Source organism: Nicotiana attenuata, chromosome 7, assembly GCF_001879085.1.
Source record: "Nicotiana attenuata strain UT chromosome 7, NIATTr2, whole genome shotgun sequence".
Lineage (NCBI taxonomy): Eukaryota > Viridiplantae > Streptophyta > Magnoliopsida > Solanales > Solanaceae > Nicotiana > Nicotiana attenuata.
The window spans coordinates 53,230,423-53,250,675 of NC_031995.1; the positions used below are offsets into that span (position 1 = coordinate 53,230,423).

Below are 20,253 nucleotides of genomic sequence, written 5' to 3' on the forward strand. Positions count from 1 at the left end.
ATTGTTTGTTTACTGTTTCACCCAGCATGTCTAAATTCTGCTTGTTCTATATGTGATTATTATTTCTAAAACTTTGAATGCTTCATGAAGTGCTTGTCTAGTTTGTTCATCTAAGTCTTACCTACTCTACTTCACTAATGAGATCCTGTTAAGACATCTAGCCCTTTCAAAGGTACTCTAGTTGTGTATATTGGTCATGTCTAAGACCTATGTGTTCTCAACATATCTTTGTTGTAATCTTTGTAACTAACTTGTAAATTCCACAACTTCTTGAGGAATCTGTGTATTAGTTTGCTATCACTAAGGTGCATTCTATGTGTCCCCTACCCCTTTCTCCTTGTGTGAAGTCTGTTTGCCAAAGTGTTTTCTGAAGCTGTTCTGGGACTGGTATTCTGATTTCAAGATGTTCTTTTTCATGCTTTTCCAACTACTGTTTTACTCAAACTAGTACTGGTTTTCAAAAAGTCTTCTCACTCCTAAGACCCTTCTCTACACTGTTAAAATTATGCACTCCCACTTACTCTTAGTTCATTAAGTCCTGCCCCTCTGGTATGTGTACTGCCTTGAGACCCTTGATGTCTCTCTGAACTCTGGCATATCAGGGTTGGCACTTCCACACTGCACATAAATCAGTTCTTACTTGAGAAAGGTCTGGGTGTGAGCACTGTTTGGGATCCTTGAGGTCCTTAGGAAACTTTGACACACATAGACATGAAATTGGCTATGGAATTTTGGGCACTTGAGACTACTGAAGGCTTGGAAATTACTTTGGGCCTACTTCAGGCTCCCTATAGTTTAATGTATATTTATATTTATGCAATTCATTCAATTCTTGGTCTGTAATAATTAATTGTAAAGAAACATTGGGGTGACTAGTAAAAAGGGAGAGTAGTTGTATATTGTGGGTAAAGTTGGGTAGATAACATGCCTATAGGGTTTATTTTGATTTACATGTGCTGTGTTAGACAATCTGCCTATAGGATTTCTTGGTTGAAACGAATTCTACCTGCTCCATTTCATATAATTAGATATCATGCCTATAAGATCTAAATCGGTTTAATCATAGAAATCATGCCCATAGGATCTTAATCAGCTTTAATTAGATCTAAAATCAGTTTAACTCACATTTGTAGGTCTGAATCAGTTTAATTAACTAATCTATTCATTTCTTTAATAAGTTTTCAACGCGGCATTAATTAATATTACTAGAGAGCATGCCTATAGGATCCAAATTGCCCGTTTAAAACTGTTTACTATTTTACTGCATTCCTTATCAATGATTAAATACCATGCTCATAGGACATCACTATTATACGCCTAGGAAAGCCTGTAGGGCGACTAAAATTCTGCAAACTATAACTACGCCTTGTTATATGAGACTGCTCATATTCAACAGGTTTACAAAATCAGTAGGTAAATGGATTCAGTTCTTTTACACTTTGGTCTTAACTCAATAATGCATATTCTCTGCTCACCCAGATATCCTGTTCTAGAGTTCCTCTTAAATATCTGAAAACTGTTGTTTGAGACGTGCACTTACTTGTTCTATTTGTAGAGGTAAAATGTGAGCCTTTAATTGTTTCCTCTTTAATGCAGTCCTAATTGTTTTTGGTTGACGCCTAGATTTTTCTCCTTTAAGTACCTTAGGATGGTCTAGAACTACCTAAATTAGAGGTCCTAAATACCTCCAGGGCCACAAGGAAGGGACGGGTAATGCACACATAGGATATCTTTCAAGGTTGCTAGAACGTTTTAGACTATGACTAAGGGGAGGGAATTGGGTAGTAAGGATATGATGACTGCGTGCTAATGTCACGTGTAGCCCCTCATTGAGGAGTGATTACCGGACATTGCGTGGGTATGATCTTGTAGGCTAATCAACCTAGACTCCCCTTTCCCAATTCTATATGTGTTTAAATTTTATAAACTTCCTTCTCTTTACATATACATGTGCAAATTTTTCAAATCTCTCTCTTGCTCCCATTACCTGAATCGTACCTGTATTTAGAATATGAAAACATGACTTTATTTGCAAATACGTGTTGAAACTGTCTACTTGTTCAAAATGACTAATTCATATAAGTTCGGCCGGGACCCGCCGTTGTGGACCGCGAGGGGTGCCGAACACCTTCCCCACAAGGTTATTTCGAGCCCTTACCCTAATCTCTGGTAATGCAACTAGTTACATGAGTTAATTACTTTAGGTACCCTAACGCACCATAATTCGTTAGGTGGCGACTCTTCAAACACCCAATTTCCAAAAGGAAACGAGTCGATTCCCCATGAGTGTCGAAACCCGGACTTTTCCCACGAGGAGGAAAAAAGGGGGCGCGACACCCAATCATTAACCCCGAAATCTAAGTCTCATCGCCGCACGTCAGAATATGACTTCTAACGACTCTAATCTGTCAACAGTCGCTCCCGGATAAGCGTTACCTTCTCTACGGCCTACTGAACCAAGTCTGGCCCATGTAACTCAGATTCTCCAACATCAAACCACCCTATAGGAGATCTGGACTTATGCCCATACAAAGCCTCATACAGAGCCATCTGGATACTGGAGTGGTAGCTGTTACTGTATGCAAACTCGATAAGAGGTAAATGTTCATCCCAACTTCTTTTAAAATCTAACACACGTGCTCGTAACATATCCTCGAGTGTCTGTTGTGCGCTTGGCTTATCCATCGGCCTGTGGATGAAAAGCTATGCTGAGATTCACCTAAGTCCTTAGACCTCTCTGAAATGACCTCCAAAAATGTGCTATAAACTAGGCCCCACGGTCAGATATAATAGATACTAGTACTCCGTGTAGCCACACTATCTCCTTAATATATAACTTCGCATAATCTTCGGCTGTATATGTAGATCTGGCCGATAGGAAATGGGCTGATTTTGTGAGCGTATCAACTATCACCCATATAGAATCGAACTTATAACGAGAACGACGCAAACTCATGATGAAGTCCATGTTTATCGCCTCCCATTTCCATGTCGGGATCTCTATAGTCTGCATTTGCCCTTTGGGCTTCTGGTGCTCTACCTTCACCTGCTGGCAACTAGGACATTGGGCGACAAACTCAGCAATGTTCTTCTTCATATCGCTCCACCAATACACATCCTTTATGTCATAATACATCTTCGTCGACCCAGGATGAATGGAGCACCACGAATAATGTGCCTCTAACATAATCCTATCTCGTAGCCCTGCTACATCTGGGACACACAAATGACACCTATATCTTAGAACCCCATCTTTCTTGAGCTTCTTCTACTGTGGAACTCGCTCTCTCAACTCGACCAACTCTGGGTCCTCGTACTGCCTTTCCTTTACTTCATCTGTGAGAGATGATTTTGTAGTGTTTAGGAGTACAACTCCACCATCATCAAAATCTACTAACCGAACCACCAAACAAGCCAATTGATGAAACCCTCTAGCTAATTCTATTTTCTCAGCCTCTACATGTACTAAGCTACCCATAGATCGACGACATAAGGCATCACCTACAATATTAGCTTTCCCTAGATGGTAGAGAATGTTAACGTCGTAATCTTTCAATAATTCTAGCCATCGCCTCTATCACAAATTCAACTCCTTTTGCTTGAAGATATACTGCAAGTTTTTATGATCCGTAAATACATCCACATGAACACCATATAAATAATGCTGCCATATCTTAAGTGCATGGACAACCGCAGCTAACTCGAGGTCGTGGGACGGATAATTCCTCTCGTGCTTCCTCAACTGCCTTGACGCATACTCAATTAACTTTCCATGTTGCATCAAGACACATCCTAAACGGACACTTGAGGCATCACAATACACGGCATAACCCTCTGGACCCTCTGGAAGTGTTAGAACTGGCGCCGAGGTCAACCTGTTCTTAAGCTCTTGGAAACTCCTCTCGCAAGCCTCTGTCCACTGAAACTTAGTTGATTTCTGAGTCAGCTTCGTCAATGGTGCCGAAAGGGAAGAAAAACCCTCTACGAACCTCCGGTAGTAGCCTGTTAAGCCTAGAAAGCTACGACTCTCTATCGAAGTGGTAGGTCTAGGCTAGGATTTCACGGCCTAAATCTTCTAAGTGTCTACCTTTATACCTTCATCGGATACCATATGCCCCAAGAATGCTACAGACTTCAACCAGAACTCACATTTAGAAAACTTAGCATACAACTTACATCGCAAAGGGTTTAGAGTACCGCTCGCATGTGGTCTGCATGCTCCTCCTCTGAACGTGGATAAATCAGAAGATCATCAATAAATACTATCACGAACATATCTACAAAATGGATGGAATACGCTATTCATCAAGTCCATAAATACGGCAGGTGCATTTGTCAATTTGAAGGACATGACAAGGAGCTCGAAGTGGCCATATCGGGTCCTGAAGGCTGTCTTCGGAATATCTTTCTCCCGAACTCTGACATGATGGTACCCCAACCTCAAATCTATCTTTGAAAAGCATCTAGCCCCCTACAATTGATCAAACAAGTCATCGATCCTTGGAAGTGAATACTTATTCTTAATAGTTACCTTGTTCACCTGCCTATAATCGATACACATCCTCAACGAGCCGTCTTTCTTCCGCACAAACAGTACCGGTGCACCCCAAGGTGAACTACTGGGTCTGATGAAACCTTTCTCTAGCAAATCTTTTAATTGCTCCTTCAACTCTTTCAATTCGGCAGGTGTCATTCAATACGGAGGGATGGATATTGGTTGAGTTCCCGGAAGCAAATCGATGCTAAAATCAATATCTCGCTCTAGAGGAAAACCTGGAAGATCATCTGGAAACACATTTGCGTACTCTCTGATTACTGGAATAGACTAAAGTGTAGGTATCTCAGCATCTGCATCTCTAACTCACACAATATGATAAATGCACCCTTTTACGATCATTTTCCTCGCCTTTAGATAGGAAATAAACCTACCTCTGAGTGTCGATGTATTACCTACCCATTCAAGGACTGGCTCACTCAGAAAATGAAATTTGGCTGCCTTTGCTCGGCAATCAATTGTGGCATAGCAAGCTGCCAGCCAGTCCATGCCCATGATAGCATCAAAATCCATCATCTCTAACTCAACTAGATTGGCTGAGGTCTCACGACTACAAACTATCACCGTACAACCTCAGAAAACCCATCTAGCAATAATCGATTCTCCGACCGGTGTAGATACCACAAAAGGATTACTTAGTATTTCAGGAACTATACCAAACTTCCCCGCGGCAAACGGGGTAGTATACGATAAAGTAGATCCTAGATCTATCAAGGCATAAACATCATGAGAGCAAATGGTCAATATACCTGTCACAACGTCTGGTGAAGACTCCTAGTCCTATGGACCCACTAATGAATAGATACGGTTCTGCTTACCACCCAAACCGGAACCTTTACCTCTGCCTCTGCCTCGACCTTTACCAGCCGAAGACTGAGACTCGCGCCTTGAAGGACGCATAGACATAGATGATCCTGCTGCTAAACTCGTTGGTTGTGACATACCGCTAGAATCTCTACTTGGGCAATCTCGCATCATATGCCCCATACTCCCACATATATAACAAGCTTCGGAACCTGCTCGACATTGGTCCAAGTGTCCTCTACCACAGATGTCACACCACTACAAAAATGACCATGTGTGCCCTAAACCTCGTTGTTGCCGCAAACACGACGCACGTGAGCTTTCACCTGGTCCTGACTGAGCATATCGGTCAAACCTCTAACCCTGTAACTGAGGCGTTGGAGGTCTAGGTGGCCTTCCGAAGTGCTGGGACCTATTACTACCCTGAGACTGCTCCTGAGACCTAGCAAATCTCATCCTCATACACTGCCCTTGCTCACTCCTCTCTGTACCCTACTTCTGATTTATATTCTAGGCGAATGCCTGAATCCTGGAGATATCCATACTATCCTACAATGCAGCGGTGGCACATGCCTCGATTAACTATGGGGCTAACCTTGCTATAAACTTGTGGATCCTATCTTGCATAGTAGCAACTATAGATGGAGAATATCTGGCAATGAGTCAAAATGGAGGCTATACTCTCGAACGCTCATATTGCTTTACTTGAGAGCTATAAATTGATCGACTCGAGCATGTCGGATCTCCCGCGGTAATTATCGGTCAAGGAAGGCAGCTGAAAAATTCTCCCAAATAGCTGGAGGTGCATCACGTCCCTTGGAACTTTCCCATCCCTCGTACCAAAGGATGGCTATATCTCGGAGTCGAAAAGCTGACAGCTCAACTACCTCTTTCTCTGTGGCATGCATAACCCGGAAGATCCTGTGAAGTTGATCTATGAAATCCTGCGAGGCCCTCCCTATAATCTGTCCCTGTGAACTCTAGGGGACTCAAGGAAATAAACTCTTGGACACTTGAACTCCCAGACCCTTCAGAAGATCCTGTACTAGCTGGTGCCCTAGCCTATTGCTGGGTAGCTACCAACTGTGTCAACAAATGCACTACACTCCTCAAGTCCTGATTTGATGGAAGTGGAGGGGGAACTGGATGTGCGGTATCCCTAGGAATCTCCTCAAGTGGTGGAAGAGCCGATAATGGCCGAGTAGGGGTCTCGCCTTGGTCCTCAGATTGGGCCCAATCTATTGGGGGTACCCTGATGGTCCCCTCACCTGCTGTTGTATCTCTCCTCTGACTAGCCGTAGTCTTCCTAGTCACAGTCATATCTGTATGCAAACACCAATACGTAAGTTTAACTTAAATTTCCTATGACTTAGTTTTACAACATGATTTAGATTTGAAAGAAGGGTAACCAACTCCTAAACGTCATGTAGTTCCCTGCTTATATAATGTGATGCACAACACGTCTATAAACAAGACCATACTAGACACGGCTTGTAGATTCCCTAGGATAGAACTGCTCTGATACCAAGTTTGTCACGCCCCAAACCTGGGGAGGCGAGACCGGCAGCCGGTGCCTCGCTTAATCGAGCGTACCAACATGAGACTGAGGGACTCTGAACATACAATGTCATACTTTGTCCATACGACCACATTGCAAGATAATTTGTGAAACAAAATATAAAACTGAATGAAGACTAGCTCTGACTGAACATCAATATAAAGCTGGGCCGACAAGGCCGTCATAACTACTACAGCTGACAAACCAAAAAAAAATTACATACAAGGCCTACAAGCCCAACATACTGCACTGACTGACATGATGTGTTTACAAGCCTCTACTGATGGATGTATTGTGGTCGGAACAGGGCCACGAACTACCCATATATATATATATATACATAATATGTACTCAAAACCCTAAACCTGGCAACTCCGAGGGGCGTAGAGCTTACCGATCCGGCTGAAATCGGACATCACCTATTGAGGAGGTCTACCCGTCTGTCTATCTGGACCTGCATGCATGAAGTGCAACCCAAAAAAGGGACGTCAGTACGAAATAATGTACCAACTATGTAAGGCAATAAAATAACTGAAAGCTGAAACTGAACTGATAATATAATAATTAAAAGTAACTGAGAGTCATAGATGATTTGGAGATATACTTACATGCTAATACTGACTCAACTCTCTCAATATAGTAAGTAAAATAGTTGTCCGACCCTATAAGGCTCAGTACGTGTAACTGCTCGACCATAGTAGGCTCTCTCATAGGCGTTCGACCATACTTGGCTCAATATCTCAACATTCTGGGCTCGCTCATAGGCGCTCGATCACAGTAGGCTCGATATATAACTTACCATTTGATCTGAGGTTGCCTAATAGGGACCTGTCCACCGATTATAGCTCGATAGTGGTGAAAATATTGTAATATTGTATATATATAGAGCCTCTTCTCTCTTGACTGGAAGAAGACAATACTTAATTGAATATAAAGTACCGATAAGGGAGAATACTGTAACTTTTGAGACTAGGATAATGTATAAAAACGGGCAGCATCTCCCCTATAATCCTTACTTCATCCCAATTTGAGACAACACCAACAACAACATATATACATCATTTTCCAATCTTATATCCATCACAAAATACCACAAAATAGCCCAACATACCCCGATCACTTCATACACAAAACGACAACCATAGTAGTGTCAATCAATCCAAAACTGTTATGATGAACTACCAACCCACCACCCCGCATTTATGTGGTTTTTCTCCACACTCTTTCTCATCCAAAACTCCATAAAATAGTAGCAAAATACACAATCCAACAACAACATGAAACAACCCACAAAACAGTCCACTACAAGTTGAATAACTCGAACTCATGGCTTTCGATCACCGTCGAGTGAGTTCTTACAATTATAGAACGAGTTTCTATACTTTTCCAACAGAAAAAATGGATGAATGAAAGCAGTATACTTACCTTATTTGGTGAATATCTTAGCTCCTATCTTGGTCCTTCAACCCTTAGGTTTTCCTCCGACTAGAACTTGAAAAGAAGAGAAAATCAATTAGGGTTTGTGTTGCATTTTTGGGAGAATTTTGTAGGGGCTTATCTCTTGTTTTTATGCTCTATAATGAGTGTGAAATATGAAGGAAATAATCCCTTAAAAGGGCTCTTTGGACGACCCGAAATAGCCCATTTTTGGACATATTTAGTCCTCTCATTTAAGCAAGTAGGTGATACACCTACTTATGACTTATGCAGTCTGAGCAGTCTCGCAAAAACACATATATCTCTCTCTACATTGATAAACAATTTAATGCATTACAAACTAGACTCATAGACATTCAATTTGATGGGTGGACCACCCCGTAACTCTAAGTATATTGGGAGAAAAACTCAGTGACATTCGACCCCTATTTCAGTAAAGCTGAACGTAAGTTGTGATTAGGGGTGGGCAGCGGTCGATCCGGTTTGGTTGTGAATGTTATTGGTTCGTCATATCGGTTATCAATTTTTAAATATACTAAACCGATAACGGAACCGATAGGATATCGGTTATCGAGTATCGGTTAGTCGGTTATCAATCCTTATCGTTTCGGTTATCGGTTTACCCGATAAGAATAAAAACTATCCAAAAATTTAAGTTTTTATTACAGAAATAGTGATCGAACTATTTAGAGAAAGGAATTAAATTCTTACTCTTAAGATAAGAGGGATTAAATTTCAACTAGAAAATAAAACTTTCTTTGCATTTGAAAATCCCAATGAATGATCTCAATTTTCAAAGTTATAAGTTAATAGGAGTAAGGGATAAGACATTCAACAATCTAATCTTACTAACTATCTCACTGCGAGCGGGCATAATTCACAGGAAAATAATAAAATCCTAATCTTGTAAATACTAAAGAATCAGTGCAACAAAAGAAACAAATAGAAAAACTAAAAATCTGAATAATTAATTCTTTAAAGTTTAAAACTAAAAATCTTAACTGAAGAATTAAAATGAGAAATTCAGATAAGTTAAAACTTACTCTAAAGATTAAGGTCAGAAGATGAAGAATAACTACCGAGAGAATTGAGAGAAAAAGAGAATGAGAGAATGAAGCCATAAGGTGATTTTATATATTTAGTGGGTAAAATTATAATTTTATTAAAGCTTATTGGGCTATCGGTTAAACCGTTAATAAATTGGGCAAACCGAGACCCAAACCGGGAACCCATTAGTTAAATAACATTAAACCGTTATCGAACTATTTACCCAATAACCCGATACCTATAACCCAATAGCATTTTATCGTTCGGGCTATCGGTTATACTCGATATATGCCCAGCCCTACTTGTGATAGCTTTCATCGACTTTTGTTCCACAACTTGCTTGACTTCAAAACTTAACACATGAATATCATGTGACTAAAATAACTCATAACATAACCCTCTTATCATATTAGGAACCATAGTCTCACTCCAAAGGTGCGGGTTAAAACATTCCCAACTTGTCGACTTTCGACGAAATATTATTTTCTTCAATTCCTTTAGCTTCTGAACCTTCCAATCCTCTCTGTACTTGTTGTTCATGATCTTCAATAGTAACCTCCAAGGTAACATGATTAAATTATTTTATATACTTTCAAAGATGATCTCATTTTTGGTCTTACATCAGTTTGCTTACGACGTACTTTTACGTACAAAAATATGGGGTGTAACACAAGTAATATAAGAGACACCGAGTAGCAGATTGAAAACAACACAACAAATCACGTAATGTGCATGACATATACAAAGAAGTCAAAAGCAACAACCAGAATACTCCTCTTTCGTCAACAACACACCCCAAGCCATCACATAACATCCACATATAGCCACCATTATCTCACCGCGTTGACAATATCATAATATACACCCGTATCCCTTTGTCCAGATAATATATCAATAGCCACCCGTATTGCTCCGCCCTAACAATAACACAATAACCACCCGTATCAATCCTCCCAGATAATAACAAAATAGCCACTCGTATCACTCTGCCCAGACAGCATATCAATAACCACATGTATCGCGCTGCTTAATCAGCAACAATGAAATGCCACCCTTATACTCCGCACAACAACAATCAATCCCCACAACTTGTCCACATATACCACAATATTGCTAAAATAATAATACCAATATCACAATAAAGCATAGCCACAACTCATCAACAAGGTATACAAGAATTTCAACAACAAAATAAATCAGAAAATAACTCGACAATGAAAGATATTTCATATAACAATAACTTCAATTTAAAGCATATTAATAACCGAAGAGTCTAAACCGGTTAGTTTTCACATATAAGCCCGGGGACATACTCGTCACCTCGTGTACACGTCTTTCACATAATTCAAATAGTGCAATTAGATCAAATCATACGGGGTAATTTATCCCACACAAATTTAGGCAAGATACTTACCTCAAAGAAGCTAAATCAATATTCCGACCTCAATTTAGCCTTCAACGCATCAATTTATGGATTAGAATTTTTTTTTACTAAAATCTCCAATTTCTCCAATTCAAATCATCAATCAAACACTAAAATCGAGGTTGGAATCATGAATTATAAAGAAATATGAGTAAAAATTACTCACCCCAATCCAAATCGTGAAAATCTCTTCCAAAATCTCCCAAATTCAAGTTATCTAACTCAAAATGTGATAAAATAACCAAAACCTTCAAAATAGAGTATTAAATGATCTGCCCAGGTATACACATCGCGATTGGTGAAGTACATTCGCGATTGCAAAGAACAAAATGCCCAGTTTTCAAAAACCTTCTTCGCGAACACGACCCAACAGTCGCGAACGCGATGCCCAATCACTATGTACCTATGCAAATGCGGCCTAGCCTATGCGATTGCGAAGAACAATGCGTGTCACTCCAAGACAGATCTTCCTTCTACGTGAACGTGACACCATGCTCACGATCGCGAAGACTTCGCCTCCCCAAGCTCCGCGAACGCGTCCACCACTTGCAAACGCGAAGGGCAAAACCCACCTGCCACCAGATTACCCTACGCGATCGCAACTTCCTCTTTGCGATCGCGATGAAGGAAACCAGACACCAGTTGGCAACAACCCAAAACAAAAGGAAATGGTCTGAAACTCATCCGAAACACAGCCGAGGCCCCCGGAACCCCGTTCAATCACACCAACCAATCCCAAAATATAACATGGACCTACTCGAGACCTCAAATCACACCAAACAACATCAAAACTACGAATCACACCTCAATTCAAGCCTAATGAACTAATGAACTTTCAGCTTCCAAACTCATGCCGGACCATAACAAATCAACTCGGAATGACCTCAAATTTTGCATGCAAGTCCCAAATGACACAACAGACATATTCCAACTTTCGAAACCCCAATCCGAACCTGATATCAACAAAGTCACCTCTCGGTCAAATTTGTCAACCTTCCAACCCTTCAACTATCCAACTTTTGCGAATTCAAGCCAAAATAATATAGGAATCTCTAAATCCATATCGGACATACGCCTAAGTCCAAAATCACCATCCGAACCTAACAAACCCATCAAAACTCCGATCCGAGATCAAATACACAGAAGTCAAACTTGGTTAACTCTTCCAACTTAAGGCTTCTAAAATGAGAATCATTTTTCCAAATCAATTCTGAAGCGCTCGGAAATCGAAATCAATCATGCACGCAAGTCATAGTACATCATACGAGGCTACTTGCGGCCTCGAACCACCGAATGAAAATATAAATGATCAAAATGACCGGTCGAGTCATTACAACTGGCTAGCATTATCTGGTACAAATACTTTTGGGATCAGGATATTATAATGGATTTTATTTACTTCAATAATTTTTCAGTGTGGTTATATCCCTCCTCACAATATCCCAAGCAGCTTGAAAGAAGCCACTACCATGGCCATCAGGCCCAGAACTCTCAGTGGGCGTTTGGACATAAGAATTATAAAATTCCCAAAAAAATGTGAATTTTTTTTCAAGTGATAATGGTTTTTGAAATTTAGAGTTTTGTTTGGACATGAATATAATTTTGGGTTGTTTTTGAAGTTTTGTGAGTGAAAATTTTGAAAAACAGTTTTTTGGAGTTTTTTAAATTTCAGAAAATTTCTAAAATGCATCTTCAAGTGAAATTGAAAATTGAAAATTTTATGAACAAACGCTGATTTCGGAAAAAAGTAAAAAAAATTTAGAAAAAAGGAAAAAATTTCTTATGTCCAAACGGGCTCTTAGTGTAATCTATATTGAGTATAACATTTTTTACCACCCTGTCCGAATAATGTTTCAATATGTCAATATGTTGTTCTATTATATAGTAGGTCTATTTTTCAGAAATCCACCAAATGACTTAATTCTTGATCCCCCATCTTTACCAAGCAACTCCTCATAAAGATCCACAAAGATCTTTGCTATAATGCATGCTCAGTTTGTAGTGTGCCCTGCCTATCATATATATGTGTTGTGGTCTGATTCAATTTTATCTATATATTATTAAAAGGAGAGGAAAAAACCCTCTCCTTAAGCCAAGTGGCAGCCTAAATAAATGCCACATGGCATAATTGGTTACTAATTAGTTATTGGTTACTTATTTTTGAATTTAAATACATATATAAAATCTATATATTATCTATATATTATTAAAAGGAGAGGAAAAAGCCCTCTCCTTAAGCCAAGTGGCAACCTAAAAAAATGACACATGGCATAATTAGTTATTTAGTTTATAATTAGTTATTGATTATTATNTGACAAGCTGAAATCTAAGATAACCCATTCCCAATCTATATATTATTAAAAGGAGAGGAAAAAGCCCTCTCCTTAAGCCAAGTGGCAGCCTAAAAAAAATGCCACATGGCATGATTGGTTACTAATTAGTTATTAGTTTATAATTAGTTACTGGTTACTTATTTTTGAATTTAAATACATATCAAAAAAGAAAATAATAAAATACAATAAAAAACTACCATATATATTAATTGGTTACTTTATTTGGATTAATAAATATAGATATCATATAATTAAATATAATAAAAAAACCAAAAAATAAATATATAAAAAATAACTACACATTCAAATTGGGTGAAAGTAGTTTCAAGTTTGAGTTTTTAAATTATTTTAAAATAAAAAACGAAATTAAAAAAAATAATGAATTACCAATTCAAATTGGGGAGTAGTTTCAAATTGGAGTTTTAAAATTATTTTAAAATTAAAAAAATGAAAAATCTATTTATATATAATATACATATAAAAAACGAAAATAATAAAATAAAATAAAAAACTATAAGGTTACTTTATTTGGATTAACAAATATAGATATCTTACAATTAAATATAATAAAAAAACAACGAAAAATAAATATATAAAAAATAACTACCCATTCAAATTGGGTGGGAGTAGTTTCAAGTTTGAGTTTTTAAATTATTTTAAAATAAAAACCAAAAAAAAATTACCAATAAAAAAACGAAAAAAGAGAAGAAAACTACCCATTCAAATCGGGAAGTAGTTTCAAGTTGGAGTTTTAAAATAATTTTAAAATAAAAAACAAAATTAAATAAAATAATGAATTACTAATTCAAATTGGGGAGTAGTTTCAAATTGGAGTTTTAAAATTATTTTAAAATAAAAGAACAAAAAATCTATTTATATATATAATATATAATATAATATAATATAATATATGTATAATATATATAATTGGAGAGTCAAAGAAATCTATATCATCTATATATATATAATAGGAGAGGCAAAGAAATGTTATAATGACAAGCGTCATAATTTCTATTAACAATATAATTATACTAAATATTGGATAATATAATAAATAAAAATACGTAACGAAAAAATTATTTGATGACTATATAAGTCCCTTTAATTTAATAGAGATTTTATTTATTAAAATTTAGAAAATATCTATTCTATTTATATAGAATAGGATAATCAAATAATTGTGATAATTCCAAATGTAACATCAAAAAATTAACAAAGTGACAAATATTTTTTTAATATTGACCGCGCATCGCGCGGGTACGACTACTAGTTATATTTAATAACATAGAAAAAGTACTTAAACTAAATAATAAATAATTGGTATGTTTAATAAAATTGGAGTTGAGATTTGCTCCAGTTTTCTTCAATTGAGTATTACACGTGTCCCACTTAAATATTAATGGAGAAGATAAGCATTTTTGTGTTAGGACAACTAGGTGCACAATGCATTCGCATTCACGCAGGGGACGCACAGCTTACCCTAATGCAGCATTAGGGGCTGCTTCCGCAGCTCGAACCCGTGACCTATAGATCACAAAGAGATAACTTTACCATTGCTCCAAAGCTCCCCTTCAAGCATTTTTCTGTTAAAATAGTTGAAGTAACTTTAAAGCAGTTTACAAAAAATATAATTTTAAAAGTAATTTTACACAAAAAGAACGAATGATAGAAAACAGAATGGAAAGAAAACTAAAAGTGATATGTTTTAAGAAGAGTGTTTTGGAAATTACAAAATATATATATGAATAATATTATAAAATATTTGGTCAAACCAAAAGTACTTATAAATTGCAAAATCATAAGTTAGGGACTACTATGTGACGACCGACGAATTTTAACTAATTTTAACTTACAAACACTTAGGCTTGCGCTTTTGATGTTTATCAAATGCGCAAATAAATCAAAAATAACTTATAAACTAATTTAACCAATTAATAAGCTTAGTCAAACATGCTCCTACTAAGATTTCTCTCTGCTCATTGCCGTGGATGACGTTGAATTATTAACGAACACTACACAACAGCTACTCGTGGGAAAAATAAAAAATAAAATAAAAAATTTACATTTTCAACTAGAACTAATTTACACAGTTTTCCTTGGTCGTCACAAACAATAAGAGAACCAGACCTCATAGTACTACTAGTTAGGAAATGTAACTCTAAACATTTTTATTTGTCTTCATTTTAAAATTTTCAAAATTATCACTTCTTTTTTGGTTTCTTTTATTCATCTAGTGGGAAAAATAACTACTTTAAATACCACATTTCAAATGTAGTGATATATTCCTAATATTAATAGCTGAAAGTAGAGCAATATTTTATACAAAAATTTCATTTTGAGTTCCTACTTGCATGTATTTCTATAATAAATATTATAGTATACTCAATGTCTTCAATATCATGAATTCATGATCTAAATCCGTACGTTGATTGGTGCAGCAGAAGTTAGAACTCCCGACAAGCGTGCCTCTATAACTTTTGAAACTTAAGGAAGCATGCATCACTATAAAACTGTCATATATGTATATATACACAGACACACAAACTTATCCATAACAACCTCAAATGTTCTGATATTGTTGGGTTGCTATAATGAAGCAGTGTTATATAGAACATATATTATAGCATAATATGAAAAATTGGTTTCAAACAAAACTTGACTGCTATAGTGAATTGTTGTTATAAAGAACGATTGTTATAGAGATGTCTCACTATATATATATATATATATACCCACGCGGTGTCCGGTACTCGCATTGGAGTACGACTATATCCGGATTCGAGCCGAGTAGGGCCCCATTCGGCGGGAAGCGCTCCCTACCAAGGATTTTTCCATACCCAGGGCTCGAACTCGAGACCTCTGGTTAAGGGAAGAACAGTCCCATCCACTGCACCCACATCCTTTGGTGGTAATATATATATATATATATATATATATACGCGCACATAAAGCTCAAAAACGACAAATATAATAAAACATAGCACTAAACTACTAATTACATGTTCTTGGCGATATTAAATAAATTTTTGTTAAAAATGTACCACTTTAGAGTTAATAAACTCAATTGCATCTTCGAAAGCTCTGATCTCCTCGTACTCATATTGTTTAGAAATCATTAATTCACCGATAAAAATTTATTCGCGCAGAGTGTTTACTCTAAATCATATCATGCTAAATTAATTTAATAAAGTGAAATAGATATTAGTAACACATGTCATGCATCTATTAAATTTGTACAAATATTCAATTCGAGTAAGTTTTTACCTTGACTCAAACTCATAGCTATTTATACAAATCGTACGAAACTTATAATTTGTTGATAAGATGGAGCCTGTTTGGAATAGCTGATACGTTTGAAGTGTTGAAAAATATTTTTAATTGCTAAAATTAATTTTTTTTAAAAGCATTTACATACTTGGATAAAAGTGCTGAAACTGATAATAAACAGTTAATGTATTTGCTAAAATAATGACGTGAAGTTGTTCTTTTGTCAAAATGACTAAAATACCCTTTAAAACATTACAAAATACTACTATAAATTAAAAGTTTCTTTGTAAAGAAAATGATGAATAATGAATATGGAATGGAGAGAAAGTTAGAAAATTTATTTTGGGAAAAGTATTTTGTGAATTAGAAAATATTATCAAGGATAAACTAGTAAAAGCCTTGGTTAAACTAAAAGTGCTTATAAGCTTAAAAGCAATAAGCTAGGGGTGACTAATTTATGATATGGCTGATTTAAACTTATAAGCACTTTGAATATTTATCAAATATGTAAATAAATCAAAAGGTGCTTACAAGTCAGTTTAATCAGCTTATAAGCTTAGCCAACCACCCTCGCAGTCTTCTACGTGATAGGTGTTAGTTTGATTTCCAATACCCCATTTCCAACTCTTTATTCAATCCGGGTGTGGTGAAAAAAGTTACTTACAGTAGAAATTCCTGTGCAATCATAATAATTTTAAAGTATTACTTATTCCATCTCAATTTATATAGTATATTTGATCAAATATAAAGTTTAAGATTTTTTTTTTAAATTTGTGATCTAAAATAACTTATAAGTATTTATAAGGTTATAAATTATTTTATTAAGGAGAAATTAGCAGTTTACAGAACAGAACAAACCCAGTATGATCCCAACAGATGGGGTCTGGGGAGGGTAGTCTATACGCAAACCTTACCCCTACCTAATGCAGGTAAAGGGGCTGTTTCCTTTAGACCCTCGGCTCAGAAAGGGTAAGAAGAATAAGAGGAAAGCAAGGAAGGAAGAAAGAAGGAAGAGAACAGAAAAAGAAAAGGGGAGAGATAAATGATAAGTAGTACCAAATAATAACAACAGGGAATACAATACCTGAGGCGAACAAAACCACATAACGTAATAACTAAGAATATGAAGGGACATGCATGCTACTAAGACTATCGGTGAACAACTAAAAACTACCCATTAACCTTCTACCTTAATCCTAGACCTCCACACCCTCATTTCAAGGGTCATGTCCTCAATGAGCTGGAGCAGCACATGTCCTGTCTAATCACCTCTCCCCAGTACTTCTTAGGCCTACCTCAACCTCTTCTCAAACTCTCCACGGCCAACTTCTCACACCTCCTGACAGGAGCATCAATGCTTCTTCTCTTAACATGTCCGAACCATCTCAGCCTCGACTCCCGCATCTTGTCCTCCACGGAGGCTACTCCCACTCTGTTCTGGATAGCTTCATTCTTAATCCTATCTCTCATGGTACACCCACACATCCATCTCAACATCCTCATCTCTGCTACTTTAATCTTCTGCACGTGGGAGTTCTTGACTAGCCAACACTCAGCCCCATACAACATAGTCGGTCGAACCACCACTCTATAAAACTTACCCTTAAGTCTTGACAATACATTCTTATCACACAAAACACCGGAAGCGAGCCGCCACGTCATCCATCCCGCTCCGATGCGATGTGCGACATCTTCGTCAATCTCCCAGTTACCCTGGATAATAGACCCAAGATACTTAAAACTCGCTCTCTTGGGGATAACTTGAGCATCAAGCTTAACCTCTACGTCTGCTGGGTCCCGTCACTGAATTTGCACTCCAAGTATTCTGTCTTGATTCTACTCAGTTTGAAACCTTTAGACCCCAAGGTCTGTCTCCAAACCTCCAACCTCGCGTTAACTCCGCTTCGTGTCTCGTCAATCAACAGTATATCATCAGCAAATAGCATGCACTAAGTCACCTCCCCTTGGATGTGTCGCGATAGTACATCCATCGCCAAGGTAAATAAAAATGGGCTAAGAGTCAATCCTTAGTGCAACCCCATCACCACAGGGAAATGCTCTGAGTCACCACCCACAGTCCTCACCTGAGTCTTAATATCATCATACATATCCTTAATCACCCTAACGTACGCTACCGGAATGCCTCTAACCTCTAAATACCTCCACAGGACCTTCCTTGGGACTTTATCATACGCTTTCTCAAGGTCAATAAACACCATATGCAAATCCTTCTTCCTCTCCTTGTACTGCTCAACTAATCTCCTTACTAGATGAATCGCTTCCGTAGTCGAACGCCCCGCATGAATCCAAACTTATTCTCGGAAATAGACACGCACCTCTTCACCCTGGCCTCCACCACCCTCTCCCAAACCTTCATAGTGTGACTCAACAGCTTGATACCCCTATAATTATTGCAATTTTGTATATCACCCTTGTTCTTGTAAAGCAGAACCATCGTACTCCACCTCCATTCTTCGGGAATCTTCTTTGTCTTAAAAATAACATTAAACAGCCCAACGAGCCACTCCAAACCTGCTCGCCCCGCGCTCTTCCAAAATTCCACCTGGATTTCGTCTAGCCCCATCGCTCTGCCCCTGCGCATCTTACGCATCGCCCCTTCCACCTCCTCTACCGTAATCCGCCTACAGTACCTAGAATCCCGCCGACTCTCGGAGTACTCCAACTCACCCAACACAATGCGTCTATCCCCTTCCTCGTTTAATAGTCTATGGAAGTATGTCTGTCATCTTCTCCTAATAAGTGCCTCCTCCATCAACACTTTGCCATCCTCGTCCTTGATGCACTTGACTTGGTCTAAGTCGCGGGCTTTCCTCTCCCTCACCTTGGCCAACCGGTAAAACTTCTTATCCCCGCATTTGCCCTCGAGCTCCTCGTACAAACGAGCAAATGCCCATTCTTAGCCGTCGTAACTGCTAACTTCGCCTCTTTCTTTACCTTTTTGTAACAATCTCGATAAGACCTTTTTTCCTCCTCGTTTGTACTCTCCACTAGCTTCAAATAAGCAGCTTTCTTAGCTTCCACTTTACCTTGAACCTCTCAATTCCACCACCAGTCCCCTTTATGACCCCCGGGAGAGCCCTTCGTGACCCCTAAGACCTCTCTAGCAGCTACCCTAATGCAATTCGCAGTCGTGAACCACATACTAGACGCGTCCCCCTACTCATCCAGGCCCTCATAGCCAACAACTTTGCCCCTAACTTCTGAGCTTTGTACTCGGTCAAGTTACTCCACTTGATCTTAGGTGGCCTGCACCCTGCCCTCTTCCTCCTACTCCTCTTGATCTCCAGGTCCATAACTAGGAGCCTATGTAGGGTCATGAGGTGCTCACTTGGGATGACCTTGCAGTCAGTGCATAGACCTTTATCGCATTTCCTATAGAGAAGATAATCAATCTGAGTCTTGCTCATTGAATTCCGGAAAGTGAACAGGTGCTCTTTCCTCTTCGGAAAACTCGAGTTAGCTATAACAAATCAAAAGCTCTAGCAAAATCCAACAGTGAATTACCTCCCTTAGTCCTATCCCCAAAACCAAACCCGCCATGCACATCATCATAATCCCTAACACTAGCCCCAATATGGCTATTGAAATCTCCGCCAATGAATAGCTTATCTGTGTGCGGGATACTACGCACCATCTCGTCCAAATCCTCCCAGAATTGCTTCTTGACCTCTTGGTCCAAACCTACCTCAGAATCGTATGCACTAATCACGTTTACAGTAAACCCACCAACTACCAGATTAATACTCATCAACCTATCATTTACCCTCCTAACCTCGACCACGAGCTCCCTGTCAACTAAAATACCTAC

General features: G+C 38.1%; 1 protein-coding gene across 1 annotated transcript; it reads right to left on the reverse strand.

Annotated features, from left to right (window-relative positions):
* On the reverse strand, window positions 18,452-20,193 carry LOC109230049 (craniofacial development protein 2-like). Its single transcript, XM_019395584.1, has 3 exons — window positions 19,950-20,193; window positions 19,589-19,905; window positions 18,452-18,670 (listed from the first exon to the last, which is right to left on the reverse strand). The coding sequence occupies exons 1-3, from the start codon at window positions 20,191-20,193 to the stop codon at window positions 18,452-18,454; spliced, it is 780 nt and encodes a 259-aa protein (XP_019251129.1).

Bases quoted from the DNA above. Each gene is read 5' to 3' on its own strand.
- LOC109230049 (XM_019395584.1), bottom strand. From the start codon at position 20,193: ATGAGTATTAATCTGGTAGTTGGTGGGTTTACTGTAAACGTGATTAGT. The intron at 19,906-19,949 runs GTAATTCACTGT...GATTTGTTATAG, and splicing joins TGGGGATAGGACTAAGGGAG to CTAACTCGAGTTTTCCGAAG. The intron at 18,671-19,588 runs GTATGTGGTTCA...TTAGTTGAGCAG, and splicing joins TGAGTAGGGGGACGCGTCTA to TACAAGGAGAGGAAGAAGGA.